Source organism: Balaenoptera ricei, chromosome X (assembly GCF_028023285.1).
Source record: "Balaenoptera ricei isolate mBalRic1 chromosome X, mBalRic1.hap2, whole genome shotgun sequence".
Lineage (NCBI taxonomy): Eukaryota > Metazoa > Chordata > Mammalia > Artiodactyla > Balaenopteridae > Balaenoptera > Balaenoptera ricei.
Window position 1 is genome coordinate 48,855,107 of NC_082660.1, and position 18,615 is coordinate 48,873,721.

General features: G+C 46.2%; 1 protein-coding gene across 1 annotated transcript in view; it reads right to left on the bottom strand.

Moving 5' to 3' along the window:
• Nucleotides 1–14,313, bottom strand: part of ITIH6 (inter-alpha-trypsin inhibitor heavy chain family member 6) — a 32,445-nt gene extending 18,132 nt beyond the window's left edge. Inside the window, 7 exon segments of the mRNA XM_059910382.1 lie at nt 1–390; nt 392–708; nt 710–903; nt 1,632–1,803; nt 7,790–7,906; nt 12,917–13,122; nt 14,289–14,313. Of these exon segments, the coding sequence (XP_059766365.1) occupies nt 1–390; nt 392–708; nt 710–903; nt 1,632–1,803; nt 7,790–7,906; nt 12,917–13,122; nt 14,289–14,313 (1,421 nt within the window).
• Nucleotides 14,314–18,615: the final 4,302 nt, after the last annotated feature.

Genomic DNA, 18,615 nt, shown 5'->3' on the forward strand with positions numbered 1-18,615 from the left:
GCAGGAGTAGTTGAGGATAAGTAGAACTTTGGTTTCACAAGCCTTGATTTGGGAGAAACCTTGGGAACCAAGGCTGGCTGGGCTGTGCCTGTCCTTAGGCCATGACTGCTGGTGGATGAGGGCATGATGGTGCCTAGTCCATCTGCGGTGGAAGTCTGTTTCCTGACTTCTTCAGTGGCTTCTTTGGGCTGCACCATGACCAGTGAAGTCAGAGGTGTGACAAAATCTTATTCAAAGGACAGGTTGAGGACTTTGGTAGCTAGCAGGTGGTGAGTGCTGGCATCGTGAGCTTGGAAGTGTGCCTCCAGCAGTTCTCCAAAGGTGATGTCAGCCCAGAGGCAGCATATGAAGTGGGCTACATTGGGGGCTGTCTCCCCTGGGCAACCAAAGAAGCTGACCCCTGGGGCCACGGGTTGCCAGGTAGATGTCCAGTTCCTGCTCGCCTGGTTGCACTTGGCCTGCCACCACCAGCTCTGAACCACCAAAGTAGTTGGGGAAAAAGGCCCAAGGGGAGGCGCCAATCAAGCCACCCAGGTAGTCCAGATGCACATCTACCAGCAGAGGCATGGAGATCTCTTCATAGAGGCCCTCCAGCTGTAGGGCTGTGTTGGTGTCCTCATATATGCGCCAGGCTGCTCCTTGGTTCTCCAGGGACAAGCGACGCGGCAGTGGGAAGTCAGCATCATTCCCAAAGGCCAAGCTGACCTTGGGACACTCTGTTGTCCAGTGCCTAACGGATGTTGGAGAAGATCACACTGGGAGTCGTCACTCCAGCCATGGGCTCCCCATCTGTCAAGAAGATAATGAGAGTGATCCTCCCCACACTGGGGCCCCTCCCAGGCTCCTGGTTGCTATGGTTCAGCACTGAAGCAGCTGCCAGCAGAGCTGCATTGATGTCAGTCCCTAATTGGAGAGCAGACTGTGAGACCATTTTTTCTAGTAACTTCTACCCCCATTGGACACACTGGGTACCTCACCAACCTCCCAGGCTCAGTCATATCTCCTTATCTTTGCTCACACTGTTTCCGCTGCTTATCCTTCCCAAATCCCCACCCCCACACAGTCTCCCTGAGATCTGACAGTGGGGCCCACATGTCCTTGGTTTTTATCTCTCCCTGTCTCAGACTGCTCTGACTGTTTCCTGGGGGGATGTCTCATTCGCTAGTCAGATTGGCAGATCCCCAAGGATAGCATCTCCACCTCCATGCTACAGGGGAAAAAAGGGCTGAGTTGTCAGGAGGTGGTGGGTGGGGGAGACTTCAGTAATCGTCTGAGAGAGGATTGATCAGAAGCCAAAACAGGGCAGCAGCTTGCTCAAATACTTAGAAATAAATATCTAGATTATTGATACAAAATAAATCAAAAGTTTCAGCAAATTCTTTTGAGTATGTGCTTTAAAGAGGAGGAAATTCAGCCCCAAAGAGGAATGTGTCCTAAAATACATGGATATTTAGCTGTGCTCTTTCCACTAGGCAAAGAAACACAGAAGGACAAAGGGACATATTTGTGTAAAGTGTAACAGTGATATTTCAGACATTATGAGAGGTGAAGTGGATGGGTGCATGAAGGGAGGGTTTCAGGAATTTCCCATGTCACCACAGCCTGCCAATTTGGGTGGGTAGGTCTAACACAACCAGCAGCTTCCATGTGCCCCAGGTAGTCCTTGGCACTGTGGACATTCTGGATGGTGGCCTGGATGGAGCCTCTGGCTTTCCAGACACTAACTGTGTCAGAAAAGGAGATGATGTTGAAGTAGTCACTGGCCGGCAGGTTACCAAGGATCACACTCATGGCCTTTTTAGTCTGTGGGATATAGATGATGTGAAGGAGATGGACCAAGACTTGAGGTCTTGTTCAAGACTGAAAGGCTCTTTCTATACAAGGTACTGAGGTCTAAGTGTTGTATGGTTTTAATGTTCTCTGACTCCAGCACTTTAAGTCTAGGAGTCTTAGGTCAAAATGCTCTATAGGCTCTAATGGCTCAAAGCCTAGAACTGTACTGTCCAATGGTAACTGCTAGCCACATGTAGTTATTTAAATGTAAATGTAAGTTAGTTAAAATTAAAGAAAAAGTTAAAATTCTGTTTCTTCATTTGCAGTAGCCACATTTCAAGGGTTCAAGAACCTCATGTGGCCAGTAGCTACTGTACTGGACACTGTTTAGAACATTTCCATCATCAAAAAAGTTCTACTGGACAGTGGTGGTCTAGAAGGTTTAAGTTCTATGCTTTCAGAGAGCTAGGATTCATGTGTTCTATGGTTTCTGAACCCATGATCAAGGATTCAATGATTCGAGGGCCCTAAAGTTTAAGAGCTTTACGATTCCAGGTATTTATAGCTACCTTTCAATGACTTTGCATGCTTTGGTTCTCTGTTCTCTCTAATCTGTTCTTCTACCTCAATTTCTGTTTCTTCCAGGCTGGTCTTCTCACCAGCCTCCAGATAACCTAGATTCCATTTCGTCTCCACAACTTTGTCCTTTACTTATTCATATCTTCATAGTTCCTTCAGTTGCTCTTTCTCTGGGCAGCCCTTCCTTGATTGCCTAGTCTGATCCATGCTCTTCGCACCCAGATATTCCCTGTCCCACATTATTTGCTGACTATCTTACGTGGAATATTTTCATTCTCCATACAGATCTTGAGTCCTCTGAGAACAGGGCTTAGATTGCTACTTCCTCTTGGCTCCCTTCTCCATGACAATATTTAGTATAGGGCTACGCTCAGGGAATACAATATGTAGGTTCTAGTATTAGGGTACCATTTGTAGGATACTTGCTATGCTCCTGGCACTGTACTTTAGATGCATCAGCTCATTTCATCTTCACAGCAACACAATGAATAAGGTACTAATATTGTCCTCATTTTACAAGAGATGACATTAAGGCTCAGAGAGTGGAGTGGCTAGCTCAGGGTCACACACCTAGTCATTGATGGACCAGGGACTCAAATCTGTATTTTGGAGGTGGTAAATCCAGTGATTTTAAGCATAATATACACTTTCAACCTTTTATAGAGGTGTGGATTCTAGAAACCACAGGAAGGACATTTGTGGCTTGCCTTTCTCTACATCTTAAACTGATAGAAGATGCCTTGAATGCTTTTAAGTGGATCAGAAACTTTCCTGCCACAAGATGAACTCAGGGGATAGGTCACACATTCTGGGATTAGGAGCTGAGCACCAGGGACTTCCCTGGTGGTCCAGTGGCTAAGACTCCACACTGCCAATGCAGGGGGCCCCGGTTCAATCCCTGGTCAGGGAACTAGATCCCACATGCCACAACTAAGAGTTCTCATGCGGCAACGAAGATCCCGCACGCCGCAACGAAGATTACACATGCTGCAACTAAGACCCGGAGCAGACAAATAAATAAATAAATAAATAAATAAATATTAAAAAAAAAAGGAGCTGAGCACCATATTCCTGCTTCCATTAAGAGGGCTGACACATAAAGGATGGCCTTCCCTGAGAATCTCCTGTTATCCAGGAACAGATTACGTTTTTAAAAGTGTGTTGTTTAATCTCCTATTACTTTGAGATTTTCCAGCTATCTTTCTGTTGCTGATTTCTAGTTTTATTCCATTTAGTCTGAGAGCATACTTTGTATGATTTATATTATTTTAAATTTGTTAAGGTGTGTTTTATGGCCCACAATGTAGTCTATCTTGGCAAATATTCCACATGAGCTTGGGGCAAATGTGCATTGTGCTGTTGTTGGATGAAATGTTTTGTAGGTGTCAGTTAGATTCAATTAAATGATGGTGCTGTTCAGTTCAACAATGTCCTTATGGATTTTCTGCCTGCTGGATATGTCCATTTCTGATATAGGGAAGTTGAAGTCTCCAACTATAATAGTGGATTTGTCCATTTATCCTTGCAGTTCTATCAATTTTTGCCTCGTGTATTTTGGCACTCTAATGTTAGGTGCATACACATTAAGGATTATTATGTCTTCTTGGAGAATCGACCCTTTTACCATAATATAATTCACCTTTTAATCCCTGACAATTTACTTGCTCCGAAGTGTACTTGGTCTGAAATTAATATAGCTGTTCCAGCTTTCTTTTGATTAGTGTTAGCATGGTATATGTTCTTTGCAGCCCATTACTTTTATCTATCTGTGTCTTTATATTTAAAATGGGCTTCTTGTAGAAAATACAGTTGGTTTTTGTTTTTGTTTTGTTTTAATTGACACTGACAGCTTCCGTCTTTTTTTTTTTTAATTTTTAAAATTTTGTTATGGTAAGAACACAACATGAGATCTAGCCTTTAAAATTTTTTTTAAATTTTTATTTATTTATTTATGACTGTGTTGGGTCTTCGTTTCTGTGCGAGGGCTTTCTCTAGTTGCGGCAAGTGGGGGCCACTCTTCCTCGCGGTGCGCTGGCCTCTCACTATCGCGGCCTCTCTTGTTGCGGAGCACAGGCTCCAGACGCTCAGGCTCAGTAATTGTGGCTCACGGACCCAGTTGCTCCGCAGCATGTGGGTCCCCAGACCAGGGCTCGAACCCGTGTGCCCTGCATTGGCAGGCAGATGCTCAACCACTGCGCCACCAGGGAAGCCCCTAGCCTTTTAAATTTTGAAGCAATTTTTAAGTCGGCTGTACTGTTTTTTTTTTTTTAACATCTTTATTGGAGTATAATTGCTTTAAAATGGTGTGTCAGTTTCTGCTCTATAACAAAGTGAATCAGCTATATATAAACATATTATATGGAAGCTTCTGCCTTTTAATTGGTGTATTTAGACAAGTCATCATTAAAGCGATTACTGATATAATTAGATTAATACTTGCTATATTTTTAACTGTTTTCTCTTTGTTTCCCTTTTTTTTCCTTTGTCTCCTACTCTTTTCCTGCCTTCTCTGGTTTCAGTCGAGTGTTTTATATGGTCCCATTGTCTCTTGTCTCTTAGCATATCCATTATGTTAAGAAAATTTCTTAGTGGTTGCCCTAGAGTTTGCAACATGCCTTTACAACTAATTCTAGTCCACATTCAAATAACACTATACAGCTTCATGAATAGTTCAAATACCTTGTGACAGAGTAGTCCAATTCCTCTATCTTGTCCTTTATAACATTGCTGTCATTAATTTCAATTATCAGTAAACTATATTCACTGAATACATTTTTGCTATTATTATTTTGAACAAATCATTATCTGTTAGATCAATTAGTTAAAAAATAAAATATATTATTTTACTTCTATTTATTCTTTCTCTAACAATCTTCATTTCTTTATGTAGATTCAAGTATCTGAGCTATCCCATTTTCTTTCTCTATGGAGAACTTCTTTTAACATTTAGCTGTGCAAGACAGGTCTACAGGTGACAATTCTCTCAATATTTGTTTGGCTGCTAAAGTCTTTATTTTTCACTTTGGAAGGACAATTTTGCTGCATACAGAATTCAAAGTGAGTGGTTTTTTCCTTCAACACTTTGAATATTTCACTACACTCTCCTTTTCCTTGCATGGTTTCTCAAGAGAAATTCAATGTAATTCTTATTCTTGTTCCTCTATAAGTAAGATATTATTTTCTGTGGGCTTTTACAGGATTTTCTCTTTGTCTTTAATTTTCTGCAGGTCGAATAGGATATGCCTACATGCACATTTTTTGGTATTTATCCTGCTTAGTGTTCTCTGAGCTTCCTGGACCTGTGGTTTGATGGACGTAATTTGTTTTGGAAAATTTGTATCTGTTATTCCTCCAAATATTTCTTCTGTTACTTTCTCTCTTTCTTTTCCTTATGGTATTCCCATTACACATGTTACACTTTTGTACATGTACACAGTTCTTGGATATTTTGTTTTTGTTTTTTTTAAACATCTTCATTGGAGTATAATTGCTTTACAATGATGTGTTAGTTTCTGCTCTACAACAAAGTGAATCAGCTATACATATACATATATCCCCATATCTCCTCCCTCTTGTGTCTCCCTCCCACCCTCCCTATCCCATCCCCTCTAGGTGGTCACAAAGCCCAGAGCTGATCTCCCTGTGCTATGTGGCTGCTTCCCACTAGCTATCCATTTTACATTTGGTAGTATATATAAGTCCATGCCACTCTCTCACTTCGTCCCAGCCTACCCTTCCCCCTCCCTGTGTCCTCAAGTCCATTCTCTACGTCTGTGTCTTTATTCCTGTCCTTCCCCTAGGTTCTTCAGAACTATTTTTTTTTTAAGATTCCATATATATATATTTTCATTCTTTTTTCTCTTTGCTTTTCAGTTTGGAAAGTTTCTATTGTCATATCTTCAAGTTCATTGATTCTTTCTTTGGCCATGTTCAGTCTCCTAATGAGCCCACCAAAGGCATTTTTCATTCCTGTTACAGTGTTTTATATTTCTAGTATTCTTTTTAATTTTCTTAGGATATCTATCTCTGCTTAAATTTGCCAGCTGTTCTTGTATGTTGCCCACTCTTCCCATTAGAACCCTTAGCATATTAGTCATCCTTATTTTAAATTCCTGGCCTGATAATTTCCAAACTCTGCCATATCAGTTTGGTTCTGATGCTTGATTCATTTCTTCAGATTGTGTTTTTCCTTTTAGCACTCTTTGTATATTTTTGTTGAAAGCCAGACATGAGGTATGAGGTAAAAGGAACTGAGGTAAATAGACCTTTAGTGTGAGGTTTTATGTTTATCTTGTTAGGAGTTAGGTTGTGTTTGTTGGTTGCTGCATTTGCGGGTGTCAGGGGCTAAAATTGTTTCTAGAGTCCTTGTTTTTGTTTCCTATGTTGTCTTGGGTTTACCTAGAGACTCTTCCATAAATAGAGTACAGTCTTCCAGTTCTTTCAACTGTAACCTCCTGCTTTTACACAGGAACCCAGCTGATATGGTGGTCATGCATGGGGGGAGGAGAAACATTCTATAGTTCTAGGATTAGGTCTCAGTCTTTTAGGGCACCTAGCCCCTGGAATATGCTCATCATAACTTCTTTCAGCTTTTTTCCTGCCTTAGATGAAATGGAAAGACTAAAAAGGTTTGGAGTTGGGTATATCCCTTCCCATACATTAAAGGCTAGAGGAGACAGTTTTCAATACTTCCCTTCTCCCAGTATGGTTATATTCTCATAAAACACAAGTCAGTTAGCCTTAGGTCCCATGGATTCTGTGGTTCAAAATGTAAAGGTAAAAAGGTTACACTGTCCCAAGACACTAGAACTTTATAATTCTAGAACCACAGAGTACTATGGTTTGAAACGCTGCTTCCAGAACTTTATGGATTCAGGCTCTAAAGTCAAAATCTCTTTGGCCTATGGCTCCAGGATTCTGTTTCAAGGGTGCTCTTGTAGGTGGGGTACAAGACTGAAGCCTAGATGGACCCAGGACTCTATGGCTTCTAAGCACTATAAGGCCAGTGCACTGTATTCTTCTGACTATATAGTCAAACAAAACCAAGCAAAACAAAGCTGTGGTCCCTTGACAGTTCTGGATCTAAAATGACTACAGTTTTAATGTTTTTGACTCAGGCTTTATGATGCCAGAGTACTCTAGCCCAAAGTCTCTATGACTCTGGGCCTTTATGAGACCTGGAGGTTTGTGGTTGAGGCTCATGATGGGTTCAGGCCCCATAGTCCTATGTTTCAGTGTTCCTAGGATTCTGTGGCTCCATGTCTACATGGCTCCTGATATGTAAGGTACCAAGACTCTAAGGTAGGCCTAGGCCTATAAGGTCCAAAGGTGATGGGATGGCAGGGTGTCTTGTCTCAGGGAACCACTGTACCAGCACTCTCTGCTTTCTGAGCTTTCTAAATCAAGAGCTAGGAACGATCCCCAGGGTCCTTGTTACCTGCTTCATTTTGGTACCAAACATGGAGCCGCTCGCGTCAATAACAAGCACCACGTTTTTCTCAACAGGTGGAAGGCTTCTGGGTGCAAAGTAATGAACAAAATAGCCATCGCAAATCTGGAAAAAAAGAAGTGGAATCAACAAAAACTGTGAAAGCCAGTCTAAATCAAGTCCCCTCTTATTTTGCTGCATAAAACCCTGCTCTTTTCCTTCCTAGGCCTTATCACTGTTGCTATTAAATAGGCATTTGTGGGATTGTTTGCTCAATGTCCATCTCCTCCACCAGAAGTGTATCTCTGCTGGTCAGGCTGCCAGCCCAGGGCCTGCCCCTGAGCTGTGGAGAAAATGAGACTGGCTTGTGGCCCAAGGCTCCAGGGATCAGGATCTCTGTAATATGTGAGTTCCTGTCTGTGAGAGCTGGGCTTGCATAGTCTTGAGGGCCCCTAGGGACGTTTTGCCTGGGCTCCAGGAACTGAGAGTGTTGTTTTAACCTCCCTCTATAGAGTGAGCCTGAGGCCCGGCTCCATTGCTGCCAGGGGCTGGGAGTTTGCAGGGCCTCCCTCTCCTCCTTAAACCTCCTTTCTGCTGTTGCTGGGCAGAGCAGGGAGGGGAGGAGGGAGCAGAGGCTGAGTGAGCTATTTGTTCAGAGGGGATTGGTTAGACCAGGTGCAGATGCCTTGGGCTATCGGGGATATGATTGGCTGCTGACCCCCTTCCCCCACTCCATCTCTCCTTCTGCAGAGCCTGGGGCCTGGGACAGTTGAGGGAAGCGGAGGGGGAAGCTGGAAGGGCCCCCAGGACCAGTGGCAGCTCAGCCTAAGGAAGTATAGGCTTGCTGAGGGTCTGTGCTGCCCAGGAGCCTGAAGCAAGTTCTGTCCTGGGATAACCAGCTTATTCTCCTCTCAGCCCTTCAGGCATTCTCTGGTCACAAAGCTGGACACACTATCTCCTCCCATCTTGGAGGGCGGGAGGGGGGTGGTGGAGAGCAGGAAGGAGATGGGAGGACATCTTGCTCTTCCCCTCCACCGCAGCCTTTGAATTAATTCACAAGCACAAGCGTAGGTTTTGTCTGCACTTTTTCCTGGCACTCTACAGCAGTTCCCCAAGCCCTGGGTCAACCATCCTGCAATTGCCCACGCCACAGGCAGAGTCCAGCTGTCCTTCTGTGTTCTTCCCATACCTGGGTAGGTGAGAGCTTCTGGGAAAATCACATTCCTACCTCTCCATGGTCCCAGGCTCACCAGTGGCCCCACACCTCACATCCTATTATATAAACCAGAGGCATGACCCAGGTCACCAACCTCTCACACTCCCTTCAGCTGTCATGCCACCCCATTCTCAGGAAATGCCTCCCCTCCCTCCTCATGAAAAAATTAAGGGCACCAGGCCATGTCCCTTGGACTGCCCACCCCACCCTTGCACAGGGTCCACACACCTATATGCCTCCTCCCTCTACTGAAAGACAAAACAATCCTTCCCTGACCCCATGCATGCCCAGCCTCCAGTACCTCCTCCACCAGCCAGACTCCTACTCTCCAACCCAGCCCATGCACCCGACTGGGTCTTCTTTAGAGTTTAAAAATGTTAGGGTTTCCCTGGTGGCGCAGTGGTTGAGAGTCTGCCTGCCAATGCAGGGGACATGGGTTTGGGCCCTGGTCTGGGAGGATCCCACATGCTGCGGAGCAACTGGACCCGTAAGCCACAACTACTGAGCCTGCGCGTCTGGAGCCTGTGCTCCGCAATAAGAGAGGCCACGATAGTGAGAGGCCCGCGCACCGCGATGAAGAGTGGCCCCCGCTCGCCACAACTGGAGAAAGCCCTCGCACAGAGGCGAAGACCCAGCACAGCCAGAAATAGATAAATAAATAAATAAATTTAACAAAATTATGTTGGTGTCTTTTCCATCCACTGAGACAACCTCCATTCATCCCGATCCCACCCAAACTTCAAATCAGCTCCTTTCTTCCCAGTAGCATGCCAAGGTAATGAACTCGACAGCTGTAATGCTCTTCTCACCTCCGGTTTACTCCTCTGCCCACTGCAGACTGGCTTCCAGCCCCACCGCTGATCCATCTCTCACCAAAGGTAGCAACGACCAGTTGGTTGGAAAACTCAGTGGGTGTGTTTCAGTTCTCATCAGACTGCACCTCCCTGATATATTATTTCACAATTGACAATCACTTCTGGTCCTCAGAAGAATCATTTCCCCTGAGATTCAGAGATGATGAACGCTCCTTATTCTCCTACCAGCTCTCAGGCCCATCGGATTCAGTCTCTTTCTTCAGCTGCATTTCCCCCCCTGTCCCTTAAACAGTGTTGCCTAATATTTGTCTGTCATGGCATGCAAAGAAAATGATTACGTTTGTGTAGCACAGTGGAGGGAAGTGGTGGGGATTTAGAGCCCTGAATAGGCTGATGGCAGCTCGTGGGGCCAGATACCCCAAGGGCTGTGGAGATCAATAGCTCCTAGACTGGGAAGCTCTACCTTAGCAACTGCCGTCCTGGATCTGTTCTTCCGACTCTATACATTTGGCCTGGGTCAACTCCCTAGCTCTCTTGGATTCAACCCCTGAATCTCCACTGCTGATCCCACAGCTCTTTCCCCAGTCCAATGCTCTTCACTCTTCCCCCTCCACAACTTCATACCCACTCACCATTGGACCTGTTCCCTTGGATGGCTGAAGCCTCCAATGTATGCTGCTCAAACAACAAATTCATTACCTTCCTCCCGTCTCACCCTTGCGTGTCTTTGTCATTTAGAGGCACCATCATGCACATGGTCACTCCAGACACAAACCTGAGTGTCACCCCTGAATCCTCCTGTGTCCCTCACTCCTCACATCCAACCAGCCACAAATTCATGCTGGTTTGATCTGCTGGATATGTCTCAGGTCCACCCCTCCTCGCCATCCCAAACTAACGAAGCCCAAATTTAGGGCTCCTTTCCCTCGGGTTTCCCTGTTTCTCCTGGGGCCCCTCCCATCCATGCATCGTTGTAGCAGCTGCACGGTCTGGTCTTTCAAAACACAAACCTCATAGTGTCATTCCCTCTCAGGGCTCCCTGGGCATGTTCAACATAAATTTTATGTTCCTTATCAAGCCCCTGCAGCACTCATGGCCTTCAATCTCACCTCTTAGCATTTCTTGGGCCTCAAATCAACACTCCAGGAACTCCAATCTACTTGTAGTTCCCTACACACCCCTGGATATTTCCAGCCTCCATTCTCTGTATCATGCAGCCCTCAGTTTACTAGACTGCCTTTGCCTTCTGAGAGCCCCCTTCCCAACTTGGTACACTTCTTTGAATTCTTTAAGACCCAGGTCAGGCTCCCTGACCTCCTCACCCCTCATGATGGCTTCCATCATACTTATGTTGTCATTGACAAAGCGCTTCTCATCTTGCGTCATTCTCGTGTCTCTCTGTTTCACCTGGAGACAGTGAATAAGATCTGTGTGTGATTCACTTCAGGGTTCCTGACATCAGCCAGCAGTGGGCATACCGGATTAGGTGCCCATGGAGTGAATGTGTTGGGCTTTGAAAGGCGGGCATACTCATGTAAAATGGGAGGTGAATTGAGGGGTTCTTGGTTGGGGGATGCAGGAATCATAGCACACAGTGGATGGGAGTATCAGTCGTACTATTTAATGCCTAGTTCCGTCTGTTCTATCTGTATCTTTACTCCAGGCAATGGTGGGAGAGGTAAAGAATGAACAAGCAGACAAATGCCTCAGTTCACACGTGCGTGCGCACACACACACACACACACACACACACCCCAGAACACCAGGTTAAGGCCCTGCTGCCACCTACTGGCATGATACCCTCAGCTCCTATTCTGAGAGGGTGAATTCCTTCTATTCCCCTTACACATCAGGCCTCTGTTATACCTCTGTGCCTCTGCATATGCTATTCCCCTCTCTCTGCATGCCCTCCCGTTCATCCTATCGGTCCAGGTGGAGGTAAAGTCTATTCAGTTTTCCTATGCTAACTTAAAGGCCAACTCGTTCAGGAAGGCTCTCGTGAAACCCTCCTCAGTGGTATCCATACGTAACCCATTACAGATTTATACACAGCCCTTAGAACCTTTTATGACTGCTCTGGCTCTATGTATTGGGTTACCTCAGGATGGGACATTTCCAAAGGGAGATTACGGCTGTGTCCAACTCATTCCTGACTTCCCAGAGTCACTGAGGGCAGGACTGGGCTAGAGCAGTTTCCTGCTTGATGGAGATGAGTCCACATATGAATGAGTAAGTAAGTGCATGAGGAGAGGTGTAACCAAAGCACTATACTAGCCCAGAGCAGAGAGAGGAATTGTACGTGGGGTGGGGTCATCATGGAGGTGGCCCTGAAGCAAGGTTTTCAGGGATGAGGAGGACACTCACCAGTGGAGAAAGGAGGGAGAAGACATTCCCAGGGCGGCAGATAGTATGAGCACATAATCAGGCACAGATGACTGGCGGGTGCAGGTGATTTGGGACATTGGTGTGTGGTGTGGCATGGTGTGAGGCAGCTGGAGGATGGTTTGTGTGCTGGAGGCAGTGAGAGGTGTGGTGGGAGAAGCAGGCTGGGACCAGACATCTCAGGCTGCCATGCAATTGTTGTTGTCAAGCCAAGGGTCCCGGATCAGCCTCTACCCCTTTGGTAGAGCGTGGGACCTCTGCACGTTCTTCGTGAGTGTGTGAGCTCAGAATTTAAGGGCTCCCTGTTTAGGCAAATGGCTCAAGTGAGGCAAAAAGAATTTTTAAAACTTAGAGACATCCAGAAAGCCCAAGAGAACATGAGAGTATCAGAGCTGCAGAAAGTGGGAGAGACTAATCACTGGCCAATGGTTGCCTTTCCAAAAGGTCTGGTTAAGAGTGGGCTATGACTTGCTTCAGTTAGGAATGTATTCAACTGGATCTTGATTCAGTTTATACAGTTCCGGGTCTCCAACTCTTTGGGGGACATATGTGCTTCACCAGGTGTGAAGTCATGTGTCGCTACACACCGTCCTGTCCGTGTTCACTAGTCCTCACTGATCCCTAGGGAGAAACAAACGCGCACCTTGTGGAGGCCAGCGCCTTGTTTCCCAGGCCTGTCTGACTCCAGAGCCCATGCTCTTTCCATTCTCCTGGCCCTCTCACCTGCACGTCTCCAACGATGTCCTCCATGACTACATCATACTGGACCACGAAGTCGGCCCTGATGCCTGAACTGGAGAAGGCAGACTGGTCTTGCAGTGTCACGCAGACGGTAATTCGGACACTGGTCTCTGCCCTCTCAATCCTGGTGGATGGGGGCGAGTCAGCCTCACCTGCATGGGTGGGGAGGGGGTAGGTGGGATGGAGAGCTCGCCAGGCAGAAAGCCAGGTAAAGGGACATCAAAAGAGGCAATATCTGGGGAGGGTGAGAAGTAAGCCCTGCACCACCTGCTGCTCCTTTTGCCTGCAACGCCCCTCCACCTGCCCAAATGCTACATTCCTCTCCCAATCCTACTACCAGCTCCCCCTACTCTGCCTCTTCCACGAGCCCAGCCTGACAGACCCAGCCCCCACTCAGCTCCCAGGCTCTGGCAGCCTGGCCCTCACTCACAACTTCATCCTGGCTCATTTGCCATCCATCCCGGGAGCCCAGTCTCTGGAGGAGTGTCACGTCCCCAGGAGCCTGGATCTCCTCCCGGAGAGACCGTGTCGTGTGTGTTGTGGAGAGAGACAGATACACAGTCAGGGCCTCGGTCTCCTCCCATGCCCCTTACTGCTGTGGGAAACTGCAGCCCAGCAACGTTCTCTTCTAGATAGAATTTCATGTGTTTTCTTCCCCCTCTGGCTTCTTGACTCTCAGAATCACGTGTGTGAATAAGACTTTTAGCGCCTCATGAAATCACAGATGAACTTCTGGTCCCGGATGTTTGCTGAGCTGGCCACAAGATCAACTCCTCTGGAATTTCAGCCCAAGACAAATGTCCATTTAGACATGCCTCTGTGCCTCCTTTTTTCCAGAAAATGGAAACTAGGGAATTCTGCTCCCCGCCCCCCTTTCCTGCTACAGCTGTCAGGAAGCTTAGGGGCAAACTGAGCCCCCATACTCTCTGAGGCGCCTGCTTACATACATTCCCTTGGCTTCCTTCCTTTCAGAGGTCTTTGTTCTGTTTTATCCCCACAGGATTGGCTCTCCCCTCCGTTTTAACCTTTAAGGAGAAGGGGGGGAGGGAGCTGCCATTTATAGCTCAGGGTTTAAGCGTGCAGGCTCCAAGGACTCAGATGCTGCCTGTGGGCCCCTGGACAAGTTATTCACACTCTCTAAGCCTCAGGCTCCTCATCTGTAGCACAGGAAGGATAATAGCTCCTCTTTCATAGACAGTGTTTGTGCGAATTCAATGAGATCATTTATGTGAAGCATTTGGAACCATACTTGGATCTTAGTAAGTGCTCGATAATGCTAATGATTACAATTATCATCAGGTCTTCATTACTCTGTACCGGTGATTTGCAGAGAGGAATTTTCTCAAATTCTCACAGTGGTCCTGGGCCATCGATTGCATGTCGCCATCGTACAGACGGGAAAAGTGAAGCAGAGCCAGTGAGTGATTTGCCTGCTGCCCCACCTTTGGAGAAGGTCAAAGCTGGGATTTGAACCCAGGTCTGTGTCTGTCTCTCTCCTGTCTGTATTCCATACTGTCTCTCTGGGTCAGCAGGGTCCAAGTAGGTAGGACATCCGAAGCTAAACAGTTTAGTGAGAGTGGCCACATGACATGGGTGATTTCTCTGTGCCTGTCCACTTGTCCCTCAGCGGAGGCGTCTAGGCCGGATCAGTGGTTCTCCAATCTGACTGGACATCAAGTTCACTTGCAAATGGGTCAAAAAGATAGGTTCCTGGGCCCCTCCCCAACCTATTGAAGCAGACTCCAGGAGGGTGGGGTCCAGGAATCTGTATTCTGACAACTCACATAGCGATTCTACTGTAGCCAGTGTGGCCTTCAAACACCTTGAGATGAAAACAAACAAACAAACAAACACCTTGAGATGAAGTTTGAAGCAAGCCTGGCAGCCAGGATGTCTCTCTGGCATACAGGGCCTGAGATGATGTCCTCTGGGGCAGCCTGCACTTCACACTGTCCTCCCATTGCCCTTCCATTCTCAGTGGTGATTCCAGAGGAAAGCAAGTGTGGCCTCTGCATCCCTTAGTAGAATAAATAGGAAAAGGTTACTGATCAACTCATTCAGTCATTCACTCATTCACATTTACTGATTCATTCATGCATTTGCTCACATTACATTCACCCACTCTTTCCTTTACTCACACATTCAGTCATTCCCCTTTTCTTTCCCATTTACTCTCTTCATCAGTCAGAATGCCATCAAAAAGCAGATGGCTCACTCAATCAGTAAACTGAAGATAAATTAGCGAAGACATAAGTCTCCTGGGGCACAAAGTACTCTGTGTGCTACCCGTCTACTATCTAACGTGACGCTCACGAAGACCAGGTTGGGTGAGCTAATGCTCTTCGCATGTTACAGGCAGCAGGCATGAAGCCACAGAGGGCCAGGGACATGCCCCAGGCCACACAAGGACCCTGTGAGGGAGCCGGGGTAGTTTAACCCTTGTCGCCTGTCTCCCAGTCAGGACTCCTTCCACCAGAGCACACTGACTGCTGACTGGTATTCCATAATTAGCATGCGTGTACACAATGCCTATATTTGTACATAAAAATGTGTGCCTGTAACTGTACATTTGTGCAGATGTTCCTCACACAACATCTGTGATTAATAACATGCCTATATGCAGAAGAAGGGTGAATCACTTGCTCATCTGGGCTCCCACAAACGCAAGTGGTTCCTTTTGGTGCTGTCACTGTTTCCCCTCACTGTTCTTGAGAACAGGCCACCCCAGTACCCAGCACGGGCCATGAACACTGTAGTCACTAGCAGAGGTTTGTGGAATGAACAAGTAAATGTCTGAGTGAGTTGAGTGAGCGTCTGTGACAGATTGGGATGATGCGTGGGGCCTGTGACAAGCCCCAAGCAGAGAATCAAAGCACAAGTTTCTAGAGTTTTGGAGCATAAGCCATGCTCTTTGTCAAATAATTACCCTCCTTTTGAGAAACAGCTCCTGGCACCTGATGATTGAGTTAACAAAGTTAAATCACTGGCCCTGGTAGAGTTTGAACACCTAACCATGGGACCCCAAGTGACCACGCAAACTGAGCTGCCCATCCTAAGCTTGGTGCCATCTGATCCGCCAAGCCATAAATTTGGACAGGCAATAACAACACTCCAGGGTTTCCCTGGTGGCGCAGTTGTTGAGAGTCTGCCTGCCAATGCAGGGGACACGGGTTCGAGCCCTGGTCTGGGAAGATCCCACATGCCACGGAGCAACTAAGCCCGTGTGCCACAACTACTGAGCCTGCGCGTCTGGAGACTGTTCTCCGCAACAACAGAGGCCGTGATAGTGAGAGGCCCGCGCACCGCGATGAAGAGTGGCCCCCGCTCGCCGCAACTAGAGAAAGCCCTCGCACAGAAACGAAGACCCAACACAGCAAAAATAAATAAATAAATAAATTTATAAAGTTCCTACCAAAATTCTAAAAAAATAAATAAATAAAATAACAACATTCCATCACCAAAGAGTAGCGGTATAAATAAAGTCAGTCTGGAGCAGGTCCGGAAAGCAAAAGCGAGTTATAGGAGGCACAAACTCCCATAGTCCCTACTCATGCCACATTGCTTGCTCTCCTTCAGCTCACTTCTAGGCCCTTGTGGTGAGTTCCCAATAACCAGCTCACTGAAGAAGAAAAAACCCAGGAGCATGGTTTGCAGATGATGCTGTATGATAAGTAGGAACTAACTGGAAGTTAACAGCCCCACTTAGATGTGACCCTGATGGGAAGTAAGGAAGGGAAATTCTCCTAGGAGGCAAAACTCGGAGCTGTGCGTCTGGTTGATCTCTTAATTCAGAAAGTGACCTGGCCGGGGCACTGATCAATGCCAATTAACAGTCTTGTCAGATGGTCAGACACTGGGAAGGAACAAGATTGGAGAACTGAGCAATAACAACAAGGCAGGAAAATACTTAGAGAGCACTTATTACGTGTAAGGCACAGTCTAATTGCTTTGCGTACGTATATATGAGGAGTAAGTGAACGGATCTCTCGGAATGGGCTGAGTGTGAGAATATTTGTGTCTCGTGTGAATGCTTACAAAAGGGAGCATGATGACCCAGCCTGTGGAAATCTGTCAACCTCTTTCTCTAGACATTCCAGTGCTTGTTAGATGAGCCAGTGAACAAAACTGCCATTGTAGAAGGGATGGATGTTATGCAGGGATTTGACATGGATTTACCATCACATGGGTTGACTTGGCTACCAACACTGTTGAGTGCCCAATTTCTCAACAGCAGAAACCCCAATATGTCACCATTTCCTGGGGAGACCAACAAGTCCTTGGATGATGGAGGGATTGGACCTCTTCCATCAGGGAGTGGGCATCAATTTATCCTTATGGAAATAATCACATATTCTGGAATGGATTTGCCTTCCCTGGTGCTTTTACCAGCACCACCATCCTTGGATTTTCTAATTACTTTATACACTTTGTACATCATTGAGATATCCCATACAATTTTTTTTTCTGGTCGAGGAACACATTTCACAGTGAAAGAGGTAAGACAAATGGTCTAACGACGATGGGTGATCACCCATAAGCAACCGCCTTTGCAGAAGGGTGGGATGGCCTATGGAAGATTTAGTTCTGGTAACAGTTAGGAAACAACACTTTGTGAGGTCTGGGGGCCATCCTGCAGAATTCAGTGTGTTCTGTGAATCAACAACCAATATATGATGCTCTTTCTCCCATAAACAGAATACATAGGTCTAGAAATCAAAGGGTGGAAATGGGAATGGCACCTCTCATCACTTCACTTAGTGAAACAATTGCAAAAATTTGATTCACAGGAAGTTGAGACTTCCACCTGGCCATTTGGAGTTCCTCATGACATTGAACCAATAGGCAAAGAAAAGGGTGTTTACTATGTGGCTGGGATGAGTGGTCCCAACTATCAAGGGGAAATAGGGAATCTCTCTGCTACACAATGGGGTAGGGAAGAGCATGTCTGGAACTCAGGAGATTCATTGCATGATCCTAGCACTGCCATGTTCAGTGGCAAAAGGTCAATGCATATTACAGCCAGCCAATACAGGTAGGACCCCCAAGAGCTCAGATTCCACACAGTCATTGTGGAGGCAACCTCTAGGGTCTCAGGAGCATAATACACAACTTGCAGTTCAGGATTGCTCGACCCACTGGAGCAGGGCTTAATCTACCTTCTATATATGAATATATGAGTCCCAGGAAATCCCCTAGTACCTTCATCCACATCATACACAGTGATGATCCAAAGATTATCCAAATGATACAATACCCATACACTCACAGGACATGGTGGTTCAACGTACAATCTAGTTCATAGCTTGTAGTATATCTAGAATGGGTTGCGAGGTAGGTAGAAAAGGAAAGGACATCACCCAAAAATTCCTAGACTGGAGGCTGGAGATAGTAGGTAATAAGATTTGGGGTGATCTCCTTTTGAAGGGATGAATGGCAATTGTACATGGATTAATAGTATTATGTTGAACCAAAGCATTTTTGAAAGTGTAAGTTTGGAGAAAAATATTGTTATCCATTTTGTTTTCACAAATGGTTGGTCTCTAGTAGATATTTGTTTTCTTTTCCTCCCTCCCTCCCTTCCTTTCTTTTCTTCCTCTCATTCCCCCTCCCTCTCTCTCTCTCTTCTTCCCCACACCCCACTCAGCATTCATTCTACCTTGTTTTATTGAGTCCAGGTGAAA